The sequence below is a fragment of the Prionailurus viverrinus genome, chromosome B1, assembly GCF_022837055.1.
Source record: "Prionailurus viverrinus isolate Anna chromosome B1, UM_Priviv_1.0, whole genome shotgun sequence".
Classification (NCBI taxonomy): Eukaryota; Metazoa; Chordata; class Mammalia; order Carnivora; family Felidae; genus Prionailurus; species Prionailurus viverrinus.
This window is the reverse complement of record NC_062564.1, coordinates 140,787,608-140,802,397: the sequence shown is the minus strand read 5'-3', so window position 1 is coordinate 140,802,397 and position 14,790 is coordinate 140,787,608. Positions and strand designations below refer to the sequence as shown.

At 40.0% G+C, this 14,790-nt stretch overlaps 1 protein-coding gene across 3 annotated transcripts in view; it reads right to left on the bottom strand.

Annotated features, from left to right (window-relative positions):
- Positions 1-11,591, bottom strand: part of ANTXR2 (ANTXR cell adhesion molecule 2) — a 155,023-nt gene extending 143,432 nt beyond the window's left edge. For 2 of the 3 annotated variants that reach the window (XM_047855989.1, XM_047855991.1), the window contains exons 1-3: positions 10,780-10,977; positions 9,974-10,045; positions 7,840-7,911 (exon numbers count right to left, since the gene is read on the bottom strand). In XM_047855989.1, the coding sequence (XP_047711945.1) occupies positions 7,840-7,911; positions 9,974-10,045; positions 10,780-10,931 (296 nt within the window). In that variant the 5' untranslated portion in view covers positions 10,932-10,977. Of the gene's footprint in view, positions 1-7,839; positions 7,912-9,973; positions 10,046-10,779 lie in introns of all 3 variants that reach the window. The other variant, XM_047855990.1, reaches the window with a different exon arrangement.
- Between the last annotated feature and the right edge of the window lie 3,199 nt (positions 11,592-14,790).

Below are 14,790 nucleotides of genomic sequence, written 5' to 3'. Positions count from 1 at the left end.
TGGAAGCCACAGAACAATCCGCCACAAAAGCTACAAAGCTTCATATACTTATGCTACCAAATGCCAATTTAGATAAGTGCATGTGCATAAATGTTATAAATATTTGTATCATACGTCAATTCTGTTTGTCTTCAAGAGATTATTAGCCAGGAACATTAATTCTTGAAATAAATAGTAACTGCGAACAAAATGTAGCGATGCAGTAACTTTGTGATGATCAGCCAATTACATAGAATTATACAGTTTTTTTAATGTTTATTTATTTTGAGAGAGAGAGAGAGCATGCTTTCAAGCAGAGAGAGAGGGAGAGAGAGAGAATCCCAAGCAGACTCCACGCTCTGTACAGAGCCCAACGTGGGGCTCTATCCCATGACCCCAGGATCATGACCTTAGCCAAAATCAAGAGATGAACATTCAAGGTACTGAGTCACCCAGGTGCCCCAATTAAATGTTTTCTAGAAGGTAAAATTTAGCAGATTGAGTAGAATATGAAACACTGTTCTCAACGTGTTATTTTACATCTCTACAAATTACCAATAATTTACAATCCACTTAGCACTTTAGTCCTTAGTACTCTACCCGAGCTATTGCATATAAGGCACTTAGCAAAATCTCTGACACATAGTAAGTGCTCAATAAACTCCATCTACTACTTTTACTGCCTCCTTCCATTAATAAAACATGATACTGGGGCGCCTGGGTGGCTCAGTCAGTTAAGCCTCTGACTTCAGCTCAGGTCATGATCTCACGGTTCATGAGTTCGAGCCCCGCATCAGGCTCTGTGCTGACAGCTCAGGGCCTGGAGCCTGCTTCGAATTCTGTGTCTCCCATTCTCTCTGCCCCTCCCCTGCTCATGCTTGGTCTGTCTCTGTCTCTCAAAAAATAAACATTAAAAAAATAATAATAACAAAACACGATATTAACCAAGCTGATAAAATTAGAAAAAAATAATGAAGGAAAATCTGTTCATTCACTGAAATATACCCACTTTATTTAATCATGTTATTATATACTACTATACTACCTACTGCATGAAGGATAAACTGCAAAAAAGTAATTGCTCTCTACTAGCTCCTCAACTTAAAAAATGTTTAAAGGTTACAAAGCAGGGAAGGAATTATCTTCTAAGCACAAACATTGCTAATGCATTCTAATATCTTAGGAACTAACAGGTTTAGCTAACTTTATTGTACTTTATATAAAAACTTGCTCATAGTTTATTTAGCATGTCACTCTAAGACCAACATATGCCAATGTCTCCATGGCCCAAAGTCCAAACCAAAGAATCCAAGGTAACAGTCCTGGACTCAAAACTATCTGCTTACAAGATGCTCTGCACAATCTGTTTTTTGTGAAAAACATTCCCTCCAATTTAGTCTACACTTACTAATGTATGCTACATGGTTCACACCTGAAGTCCATACTCGCTGCAGTTTGTGTATATTTTTATGCCATTTCACTATGCTTTACTGAGGCATGAGAAATTGACCTCTACATTTAACCACTTCAGTATGCGGGTTTGTCTCCCAGATCTGAGTAACAATGTATTTAATTTTCTAGAATATAAAGCAGAGGTAGGACTGCACTGAAAGTAACTATTAGCACATCCATGACTAGAATCTGAGCTGCTATCTTGCCCAGACCTCTCAGGATTAGTACAATGTCTGGCCAAAAGTTACTTTTGTAAGCAGAAGTAATTACTTTCCTAATATAATTAGCAACAACCAAAAAATTATAGTCACTTCTCACCTAATGCATGATGGATAAACTGCAAAAAAGTTTGTAAGGGAACAGAGTAAATTTGGAGGATGAATGCGTCTTTGAATTATGACACATTCTGACTAATTGTGAGATGTGGGGAAGAGGGAACATAGAAATTCTGAGGCAATGCAGTGGTTAAGTGCTTACACTCAGGAGTCAGACCTAGACGTGAATCCCAGCTCTCACTACCTGGCCGTGTCACTTCGAGCAAATTCATTTGACGTCTCCATACTACTGTTAGAATCCTTGCACATTAGGATGAAAATAATGATGGTAGTATACACTGATAACCTCCAAATCCCATCTCAGCCTGAGACCCCTTTCCACCCAACATCAGTTAGGCCTTCTCATGCATCATATGTCTTTAATCATCCCCATCTTGCTCTACGGGAGAAATGATTAGCTCCTTTTAACAGACAAGAATTGGCCGACAAAAGATGAAATTACTTGCCCAAGGTACACAACTAGTATATAGTTTCCATGTCTACTTGACTCAAGGTCCACTCCTGGTGTTTTCATTTTAACAAGGAGCTTTCAGGACCCTCCAAGGTAGCAATTGGATATGTTATTCCCAAATGCTTTCTCTCTAACCCCCCCTTTTTTTAAAATTTGAGCATTTATTTAAATTTTTACAAATAATAAATTAATGTTGAAATAAAATTGAATAACCAAAGTGTATGGAAATTAAAAAATTAAGATTCTCCCCACCCTGAATCTCACTGCGAAGACAGTATTGTCCTTAGCAGTTTGTTGCACATTTTGCAGACTTTTTTCCATGCATTTATGATCACACACACACACACACACCATAAAAACAGTTAAAGATTTTTTGTTTTTATTTTAGAAAAATAATATCATACTTAGCAGACTGTTCCTGCTTTTCCCAATTAATGTATCTTAAATATATTTTCATGTTAATATATATGAATTTTCCAATTCATTTAATGACTACATAGTATCCCATTCTATATATATATGTTTTAATTACAGTATCAATTGATAAGCATCTAGATTGAATGTTTTTCACTATTATGAACGACACTGCAGTGTCCAATTTTGCACATACCTATCTTTGCACACTGGTGCTAGTATTTCAGTAGAACATGGTCCTAAAAAGTAGAATGGCTGATAGGAACCTTCTAACCTTCTACAGATACTGCCAAATTTCTGTGCAAAATAAATGAATCAATTTATAAGTTCCCAATTCTTATGAAGGGCTATTTTATTACAAGTAAATTTTTAACTCAGATTTTAAGGAATTAGAAGAAATTTTTTTAAATAACAGAAATGTATATATTATCTAAACTTAATCAAATGACTTCTATTTAATTTTCTGTAAGTTTGCCTATGGAAACTTCTCAGGTCAAACAATTATATGATTTATTTTTAATATGGGGAACAAATATATTAAAAAGACAATCGGAGGGGCACCTGGGTGGTTCAGTCGGTTAAGCGTCCAACTTCGGCTCAAGTCATGATCTCACCACTGCTGAGTTCTAGTCCCACTTCAGGCTTTGTGCTGACAGCTCAGAATCTGGAGCCTGCTTTGGAGTGTGTGTCTGCCTCTCTCTCTGCTCCTCCCCCCACTCATGAACGCTCTCTCTCTCTCAGAAATAAACATTAAATTTTTTAAAAATATATTCAAAAAAAGAGAGTTGGAAATGTTTATAACTGATCTATAAGAATAGGAAAGAAAATCTAAGTCATCATTTCTCATTTCTCAAAGAAAGAAAATATATGACAGTACTTAATAATTCAGGTTCTAGTGTCAGACCAATTCAACCATTCATTCAACAAGTATTTGTTGAGCATCTACTGTGTGCCAGGCTCTGTTCTGGTGTTGAATATATGAACAAACAAGACAAAGAAGACCCCTCTGCTCTCTCACAATTTATGGTAGGGTGATGGAGATAAGAATTAATTAATTAATAGAACAATTTCAAAAACTGATAACCAAATAGAGTATTGTGACAGATTTCTGGGGAGGAGGGCCAGGGTTCCTTTAGACTTGATCTTGTAGGCTAGGGGTCTTAGAGAAGGGGACACATGGGATGGTGCCTAAATGGTAAGAATGAGCTGGCCAGGAGAAGTTCTGGGGCAGAGGGAGAGCAAAATTTGTAATCTGGAAACAAGCTCAGTCACCTCAGGGAATGGAAAGATCTGTGGGCTAAACTGCGGCACACAATGTTGTAGAGGAGGACTGGGTAAAGCCATCAGGTAGGGCTTTTAGGCCACCAGGAGACATGTGCCTTCTCTTCTAGGCCATTAGAACTGCCTTAAGCATGAGAGTGACATGCTCTACTTTATACTTTAAAAGAGCATTTTGGCTAATATACTGCTCCCCACGTATTAAGTGTATGTCCTTGGATAAGCTACATTACGTTTCTTAGCTGATATTTCCTCATTTGTAAAGTTAAGATAATAATAGTATGTATTACATGTATTAATATGAGGATGAAATGAGGTAATGAATGGAAAGCATTTTGCACACTGCCTAGCACATAATAACTGTTCACTAAATGTTTTCAACTAAATCACTTTTACATCATTAAGATCACATTGAACTGAAGTGAGCATGGTTCACCATCCCCAATTATGCAGCCTAATAGCAAAAAAATATCTTTTAAAATTAGTCCTGATTCAAATCTCTATTATTGGGAGGCTGGATTTGTCCATATTGAATCAACATGGCACTTTTCTCCTATTTGATCCTATGATACAGCCCTGAGCTATTTATGTGTATGTGCACACTCCTTCCTCTCACACACACTAGATTATTCATCTCTGTGTTGGTCCCAGAGCCCATAATGCTCAGTACATCATATCTAAGGTAGGCAAGCAGGTAAGTAGGTAGGTGGAAGGATGGGCTAACAGATACACAGAGGACAAAAATCATGGGGGTGAGAGAAAAGAAGAAAGTATTTCACTGAAACACTTAAAAGAGTAAAGTTTTTATATTATGAGTATGCAAAATGTATAACTGATCCCTTCTTGCCAAGTTTATTATTCTATTCATGTATTTGCATGAATGAAACCCCATGCTGAAACCCCATAAGAAGACGCTGCACTATCGTAAGGACTTACTGCCTTCCAATCTTGATTCATCTCTACTGAAAATATTTAGCAATACTCTGAAAAACATGAAAGCAGTACTTCTCATAATAATCACTGTACTGTAGATTTATGAGCAACAGAACCAAAATTGTGAAATCTGCCATGTTTCCCATTTACCCGGCTCTCTTTGTGAGTGTGATATGTGACATCAAGAGTGTTTACATGTAGAATTCCAATTTCTAGGCTTTGAAACAAAGATCCACAATAGTAGCGGAAACATTTGTTCAGTGATTTTGCATCTAAATATGTGAAAGATTTCCACACACCAGAGAATGTGTAATAGATGACAAGTGACCCTATATCCAAATACACAGAACCACAGAAATTTGAGAAGTTACTGATTTAATAAAATAAAATTAGTGAAAGAACAACTAAGAAATAATATCCTTTGTCCTGTGATATACAAAGTACTTTTTTATGCAATGTCTTATTTTTACCTTCATAACTCTCTTAAGAAAATAGCAGATAATCAATAATAAAAATTACAAAAAGAGAAAAAAAATATGGCCAACTATATCCGAAGCTCATGGACATAAAAACTGACACATTGAGTAGATGACTTGCCCCAAGTCTCTAAATCAGTACGTGGGACAGCTGTAATTGTAACCTAGGCCCTCTTAGTGCACTTTCTGCCATCCCATACTAGTTCAGCATGTCGCAAATAGTGCAATTCATTAAAACTGAATGTATCCCTATTTAAGAGAGAAAGGAGCAAACTGTATATAAGTTACAAGTAGCATTACTGAAATTTCTCCTAGAATATTATAAATCCTTTCAAGCAGGACAATTGTCCCTTTAAATAAGCATAATTCTTCGCTAACCACTAAAATACTACATATTCCCTAGAATAATAATAATAATAATAGTAATAAATAATCACAACAACAAAGCTTTCATCTCCTGAATACAAACGTACCAGACTCTGTCCTGCATTCTCCACATTCACTGAATTTAGTTCTCACAACAATCTTATGAGGCAGATATTGTTATCACAATCATCGTCATCATTACGCAAATAAATGGACAAAACTGAGGCATCAAGAGATTAAGTATCTTGCCCATGACCATTTGGCTAGTACATTGGTTCAGTGACTCTTAATTGCAAAATGCTTATGTTTATGCTGCCTCTTGAAATAGAAGCCTCTTTATCCCATTCCTTTCCTCAATTAGATTCAACCAGTGATAAAGGAAAAATCTCTAATTTAGATTAACGATTTAAACCATTTCCACGCATGTCTAAGTAATACCAATTTTGTTGACCAATGACTACACTTCATCTTCCAAGTGCTGGAAGATCCATATGTAAAGTGCCTAACAGAGAACCTGGCACAACATATGCAGGTGACAATTACTGAGAGTCTACTATGTGTCTGGCATTATGCTAAGTGCTTTTCCCTGCATACGCACCCCATAAGTGTTAACACTGTTCTTTCTTTCTCTTAATGAATACATTCCATTAGAACTATCTGGATCCAAAGCTGTTTCTTTGAAAATTAAGCTGGGCAATGAACAAAATTCCTTCTCATGGAGGCAAAGAGTATTAAGTCACCAGGTATAGAAAGCTATTGTAGCTGGGTTATAAGGGACTACTATTGCTCTGGCTCTTGATGGCACACAGATGCATACAAGAAAGTATGGAAGGAAAGCATTGATGAGACGACTGAAGGTATAAGCTGGACTCCTCACCTACAGAGCTTATTTCCTCTCCAGAAAAAGTAAAACTTAAAGCACAAATAAATTATAAGTTCATTCATGTATATACATGTATGTACATATATATGTATGTACTTAGGGGCTGTATGTACATATATATGTATGTACTTAGGGGCTATATGTACATATATATGTATGTACTTAGGGGTGCCTAAGTGGCTCAGTCGGTTGAGTATCTAACTCTTGGTTTTGGCTCAGGTCATGATCTCAGGTTCATGGGTTCAAGCCCCATGTCAGGCTCTTCATTGGCAGTATGGAACCTGCTTGGGATTCTCTCTCTCCCTCTCTCCCCCTCCCATGTTCGTGCTCTCTCTCTCTCAAAATAAATAAATTTAAAAAAAAAAAAGAAAAAAGAAGTTTATATATATATATATATATATATATATACACACATATGTATATGTACATATATATAAACATAATTTCCAAATTAATTCTGTGAAGTATAAATAATTTCTTTCCCTGAGTCCTTTTAAATATTATGGTTCCTTAACTAAAATTTAAATAAAAAATAGAAACAAACAAATAAGAATTATGTTCTCTTGACATTTTTAAAGAAAAAAATAATTTATAAAAAAAGCTGTATTCAAGTATAACTTTTCAGAAATCTGCATATTAAGCAAAACACAGCTTTCACAAGATTATATATTTTTTTCATTTACATGTATAATCTTTGTATTTGTATTTATATATCTTTATATATTTAAACATATAATATATATTTTATTTGTATATATTTATAAATTTATATATAATATTATATGTATATACATTATAAATAAAACTAGCAAGTTCCTTTACAAGGATAAATATATTCAGCATCGGTGGACCTCAGCATAAGACTGAAGATCTGTGATATCTCCTGAATCTAGTAATTATACAAAGAGATCTGTATCTCTCTCCTCCCTAATGTTCTGCAAATTCCTAGTCGATTAATATATTACATTTAAACAAGAAAGATGTAGAACTACTTATAGCAAAAGAGAGGTAGAAAGCAGCAAATACACCACTAAGACAGAGATCTGGGTTTCATTGTACATTCCATGGACAATACGAATGATATTGATTTTCAGATTATCTGGTCTTTTATATTATGCATACCTCCTTTCCTTTCTATTAGTGAAGAGAGCTGAATTGTCTGTGCATTTGTTTGAGTCCACTGAGACGCCCGAATCACCACTTGGAAATATCAATCATTCCTTCCAGATTAGTCTCTACTAAGAGCCTACAGTGAAATGATAATGCACTAACCTGTCTCCAGTTAATGGCAAAATAATGGTTGCTTGAGAAGAAAATACAATGAAAGATAATCTCATTTGAGGGCTGCAAAATAAGAAAAGAGGCAGTTAAAACATTTTTAAAAGAAATATTGATACAATACAGATATATAGTTATGGAGTCTCAGTTAAAATCGGACTCTGATGATCCAGGCTTCTTTTAAATAGAACTCCCTAAATAGATACACTAACTCTGCTTAACATTACTGCATAAGCCATTTTGGATTCAATCAGTGCTTCTCAGCACTCAAGCAATCCTCCATGACCCATAGGGCCATTTAAGGAAGAGACTAACTAGAAAGATAAATTCTAGGCCAATGTAAAATCCTTTTGTAGAAAACACTTCTTCCCTTGGTTCTACCTCATCTCCTTAAAGGAAGCCAGACCCTTCTGAGTGATTGTCATTAACAATATTTAGGGCTACGGAGCAGCTGGTTTGATTTAATCACCACAATTACGATAGGAGTTCAAACAAAAGCTATCTGGAAGTTAGAATACTTATAGAGTGCCATGGACAATGTGAAAGAGACCAAGCAATTAGTTTGATTAGACATTTTCAATTGCCCAAGTCTCAAACATCATATTTCTATATGGCAACACCTGCCCCAGTTAGCTACATCCTTTAAGCTTAGGCATTTATCTCACGTAATGGTTCTTGACTCCATGATACTCTATGCAACTATTACTAAGACCTGAAACTGCCCATAGGAAACAAAGATCTGTAAACTGAAGATCAGAATGATCTCAAAGACTTATCCATACTTGAAGTCATTCTCTGCAGCAGTCACCCTTTATTCACTTCCTACAATGTTTTATGAGTCAGTAACTAAGCAACTAAATTTGAGCCAGAGAACTGTGTATTACAGAATTCCAACGTGCAAACCAGACCAAATAAATAAAGGCCCCATTTCTTAAAAACGTTGTATTGAAAGGATCCGTTGCTTTCGATCAAAATCTGTGTGATACGTTCTGCACTCTCGGATTAAATCAGAAAATTTATAAACAACTGTCTCTACTGCCTTTAACATTTAAAGATATAGGGCTTATTTTTCTTTCCTAGACAGTTTTACTTCAGACCCTGTCCAGAAATGAGAGTGTTATACTTGGCTTCTTAAGCAGGAGACTGATGATTGAACATGGACAAGCATACATTTTTATAGGGATAAGTTTACTGCTGCCAATAACCGAAAGCAAGGATTGCCTAGGCCTCTACAGATTGTTTGAAGTTACTTGCAACATGACTTTCAAAATGTTTTGATCATCCAAGCCTGTTTTACAGAAAACATTTGGGCTAACAAGACTGAAAGAAGCAATATTTAATGATACACTCCTTTTTGTGTCCTTTGCATTATCTTGATAAACTTGCATTTGCTCGTTGCATTTTTTCCTTTAAAAAAAGAAGGAAAAAGAAGGCTCAAAAGCCTGGTGTCCTGGGGTTATTTTTAAACAGAGATGCCACTAATTTCTAGTTACCTCTAAATAAGAGAGTAAGCTGGATTTCATAGCAGTTATGCTTTTTATAGGAGAGAAAACCAGTCTTTCCTAGTAAGGCTTATTGCATATATAGAACAGTTAAATTTTAAACCAGCCACACACCCACACATTGGGTAAACACAACTCGTTTCTTTAAACACACACAAGTGCCTTTTCTGGTAGTGGGTTATTAACACATGTTCATTTGAAGTTTACCAACACTTTTTTTTTTTCTTAATGAGGACCTCTACAATGCTAAGAACTGTGTGGAAAGAAAAATATATTATGGATACTATTAGCATAAAATTTGTTTAATGTGATAAATTATGAGAAAGCATAACTTAAATTCAAAACAGATGAAAATTCAGAAAGGAAAAGACATTTGGAATAGTATTTGAAGATGCTTCCCCAGGGCCTGAGCCAAATTTCTGGGATCCAGATGATACAAGCCCTGAACAACTGAAGGGCTGTCCTAATAACTACATGTATGTAATAATGATCTTGAGGCACTGAAAAATCAACATCTCAGTAAAGACTCTCCCTAAAAAGTTTTCAAAAAAGGGATACCTTACACTTCAGTCTACTTCCTTCCACCTCAAACCTCCCTGCCTAGAAAAGTAAAGTGGGAGAAATACCTCACAAATCTCTCTGTAAGTTGCTGGACAAAATTGTAAATTTCAATCCAATTGTTTGCCACACTCCCAGACCTGTAAAATGAAAACGAACTGATCAGAAAAAACAAAAACAAAAAATATTTACATAGGGTAACCTGACCTCCTCTTCAAGCAAAATTTAAGTGTATCAGTAGCTAAAACTTAGGCGCTAGAAGAATCAAGGAAATCAAGCCATCTTCTAGGACCACCTGCCCAATTGTTTGGAGTAGATCTCAACTCTTCAAAATAAACACAACCTCCCCTCACAGGAAATGAAAAACACCCTGAGTGTGTGGACCCTAGGTTTTCCTGGCCACAATGAAAGCGCAGTGATCAGGATAAGACCAGGCAAACTAGCCAGTGAGGGGGTAAGGACAAGGCGGCGGGGCGGGGGGGGGGGGGGCGAGGAACAAGCCCGTCTGGGTTACAGAGATGCAGACGGCTACCCCAAAGAGACACGCTCCCATTTCCCAAGAGGCCCCAAGACTGGCAAACAGTGACTACCCCACTTCCCCAGAGAGCCCAGCAGCTCCGGGCTCCTACGATCACCTCCCCCCCCGCCCACAACACACACGTACACACACACACACACACACACGCACACGCACACGCACACACACACACAGCCGGCACAGATAAGAAAGCCCTTGCCCTTTGGACAGGGCACAAAGTACCCGTCCTCGGGTTTCCAACACCCCTCCCCAGAGAGCACACACATCTCTGTCTCCTCAGCCACAGCTCATCCAGTGCCACCAACAGAAGACCCTGGACCTCCCTCCGGCACTCACTTGTCCAGCACGAAGTAGAGATCAAAGGCTCCTCTGCAGGAGGGCTGCTCCTGGGCGCTCACCAGCCCCCCAGGACAGCTGAGCACCAGCAGCCACAGCCCAGGGACCAGCCAGCTCCCGGGACTGCGGGCCAGGGACAGCCCCGCCACCATCCTGCGGCCAGGGGCCTGCGACTGCCTCTTGCTCGCAGCCCCCTCGACTCGACTCGGTGGGGACGCTAAGGTGGCAGGAGTTACCAGGGACGCACCCTGGGGTGGGGGCCAGCGAGCAGCGAGGGCGCTGGCGCCCGGGGCAGCAGGACCCACTAACTGACTGAGGGAGGGAGAGAGGAAGGGAGGGAGGTCCTAGGAGGACAAAGGGAGATACTGCAACCGCCGCAGCTGCCGCCGGAACTCTTGACGAATCCCAGTGGAAGAGCGATCCAGTCCTCCCCCTCCGCAGAGTTCCTGCAGACAATGAAGGCCCACGGCGACAGCGCTCAGGAGAAGTTCGCTCCAGGCTTCTGGCCGAGCCTTTAGCGGCAGCCGCGGACCCCAACCCGAAGCCCCATTCCGCCCGGAGCGCTGATGTCCGGCGGCTGCAGTGCCGGGCGGGGCAGGCGCCCTCGGGACGCGGGGACGGCCGCGCAAACTTGCAGCGGAGATCCCCGTCCGCTCGTTCCCTTCCTCCGGCGGCCCGACTCCCCCCGCCCGCGCTCCAAACTTTCTTCCCAGTGTTCTGCTCTGGCGCGGCGCAGCCGGGCGGTCCCCTTTAGGGGAGGAGGCAGAGCGGGCCCTGGGGCTAGCGATTCCAGGGAAGCCGCTTCAATCAAGGCCAAGAGCAAGATCTGGCCAGGTCTCTGTGTGTCAGCCTGCGTCTGAGGGCGGGGGCGGGGCCTGATCTGAAAGCACACACGCACACTTGTGGGTTCGTGCCTGAGTTCAAGTTGACTAACGTTTGCCAGATTTTGAAAGGGGAAAAGGAGTTTACAAAAACAAGTGTCCCCTAGATACTAAACATATCCGTATAGCCTGCAGGCCTGGCCTATTTCAGCAGCTGTGCAGAAAGGCACTCTGTGTTTGCGAGACCAAAGCCTAGCAATTCCAAGGGAGGTGGTGGCCTCCGCCCCACCCCCACTACCGCCGGCGCCCTCGCAGCTGTACTTGCTGCGGGTCTACCTCCCTAAGGCAACTTCCTCTTTGTAAACCTGGTTTGTAGTTTCAACTTGCAGAGCCAAAACGGGCGGGGACGGAGGGCAGAAGGGGGGGGAGGGAGGAGAAGCCTCCGCAGAACTCGTTAGGAGCGGAAGGTTGTACCTCAAAATATTCCATCCAACTGGCGTTACCCCCAAGTTCCAAATAATTAAGAATTTCATCCCCTGGCAAGGTAGGCCGTCCTTGTCAATCTTGGGCCGGGGCTGAAGGTCCAAGGGCACTCACATTCTCTGCTTACTCATTCTGCAATTCCTCCCGTCTCCTCCCCACCACCTCCACCTGTGACCTCCCCGTTGTTGAAAATGGCTTTTAGAACCTGCAGTTTCACTGGTATGATGAAAGGGGAAAATGAAGTATCCCCTCCTCCTTTATATTTTATTTAAATCGATGCTTTATGATAAAAAGTTCATGTAGTACTTAATCATATACTACCTTTTAGCATCTCGTTTGTTGTCATACGCATTTAACTTTTCACTTACATTACCTTCGATATACAACCAGATTTGTAAGCTCTTTGAGGATAGAAACCAGGCACTTTAAAAAGGTTTACTGAGTACCAACTATCTATTAAGCACTGTTCTAGGACTTACAGTGAAGGCACAGAACAAGAGCAGTCTGGTTGAGAAGGAAAAGCAGACAAAAGTAAGTAAATGTCCAGATTAGCAGGTGGTTTGCAGAGATTTCAAATATGGCAATATGACAGGGAATGACTGACTATGTGACTAACAAAAGGCAGCCAGCTATTCCAAGAATCAAAACAGAAATCCCTAGCTTTTGCAGGTCACCATAGGCATTAGCTTAGCACATTTAAGAAACAGAAAGGAAAGCAGTATGGCTACAGCTTTGTGGGAAAGATGAAGTAAGAAAGGCAGGCTGTGGGCAGATTATGTGGTGCTTTGTAAATTGTGATAAACAATTCAGATATTTTACATTACATTACATTTATATTCTATTAAGTGTGATAGAAGCCCATTAGAGGAGTTTAGCCTCTGGGATGGGGTAGAGGATAAAGTACTATGATCTATGTTTTTCAAAAATCTTTCTGGCTGATATGCCACAATGTATTTGGAAGCAACAACAATGAAAGCAAGGAGGCCAGTCAGGAACCATTGCAGTATCAGGGCACAGTAAAACAGTACTTTGGACCATCTCCCCTACAGCAGCTTAACTGAGGGATATGAATGGACAAAAGCTTTAATAAACCCAGACAGGAGCACCTGGGTGTCTCAGTCGGTTGAGCGTCCAACTTTGGCTCAGGTCATGATCTCACAGTTTGGTTTGTGAGTTCAAGCCCTGCATGGATTTCTCTGCTGTCAGTGCAGAGCCTACTTTGGATCCTCTGTTCCCCTCCCTCTCTTACCCTCCCCCTCCTTCTTATGCTCTCTCACTGTCTCTGTCTCTCTCAAAAATAAATAAGCATTAAAAAAAAACCCACAAAAAACAGACAGACCCACAGTCTGGAAATATTTGCTACCTGGAGATGGAAATTCCAGGACCATCCACTGGATGTACCACTTCTTACCTGTTGGGGTAGGGAGGGTACTGATAGGACAAGTGGTTGACTGAACGAATGGAAGATCATTTAGCCTTCTGTTAGAAATAAACACATTGTGTTCAAATAATTGAACTCCAGAAGAAAGTCTAAGGAAAGGGATGGCTGTATTAAAAGAATCCTAATTCTTTCCTTCCTCCTTGGCTTCATCTTTTCTTGAGGTTCTGAAATTTTAATTCCTCTGTAGCCATCAGGTCTCCAGGGATTTGCTATCACCTTTTGTTTCACATTTGGGTCCAACTATAGATACACTAATCTCCTTGACTTCCCACAACAAAGCTGAAACAGGCTGACCTTTTCAGGAAACTTGTATCAACAGCTTTTTAACATCTCTTGTCAAGGTTTTTAGTGTTCACCGTTGGTTAAAACTGGTCTCCATTTTCAACTTTTAATCAAGATAAAATCAAAGGTATGATATACCTTTAGCAATTAATACTGTATCAGTATGTGACTGAATAAAACCTGGGAGAAAAATCTGACAGAAAGTAATAACAACTGGTTTAAAAGGGGACAGAAGGTGAGGAAATAAGAGACAGGATGCCAACTATGTACTCTATCCTCATGATGAAGTATTTTAAACTCACATTTATTGGCTTTCTTTCCCCTAGCTTCTTGACTCATAACCTGCTCATCTTCTGGGACCGCACACACTAATCTAAGGATCTATCTTGTCCAGGCCTACATTAAAACAAAATATCTTGGACTGAAAACTTGTTCTTCCTCAAAATTCCCTGGACCGCCTCAGGTCCCCTTACTTAGTCCTTCTTTCCTGACTATGAGACCAGCAGAGCCGATGGAATACTAAAGCATATTACCATTCTTTTGGTTATTTGTTTGGGTAATTAATTGAGCCCAGTTCTGGAACTTTTTTTCATTTCACTCATTTGCTCATGGAAGACCTATAATAAAGCAGGGAATTGGCCTTGCCTAGCAGAAACCAATAATTAATCAAATCTCTTTCATCTAGTAAAAATTAGGGAAAGGTCATTAATTATGGAGGCAACCAACTGTCCAGATTTTCCCCAGACTGAGGGGTGTCCAAGGAGATAGGGCTTTCAGCACTAAAACTGGAGCAGTCCCTGGGGTGGTCCATGGCAAAGGAGGCTGTTGGTCACTCTGTTTCCAAGCAATAATGAGGGACAGTGTAAGCAAGGGAAGGTTTGGGAATTTCACCAAGCCATGAAGAAGGAGCAATATCGACAGCTACCCTCTCTGTTCCCATCTATCAGGTAAGAGGCCTCCCTCGGGCAGTGTGTCAGCTGGACG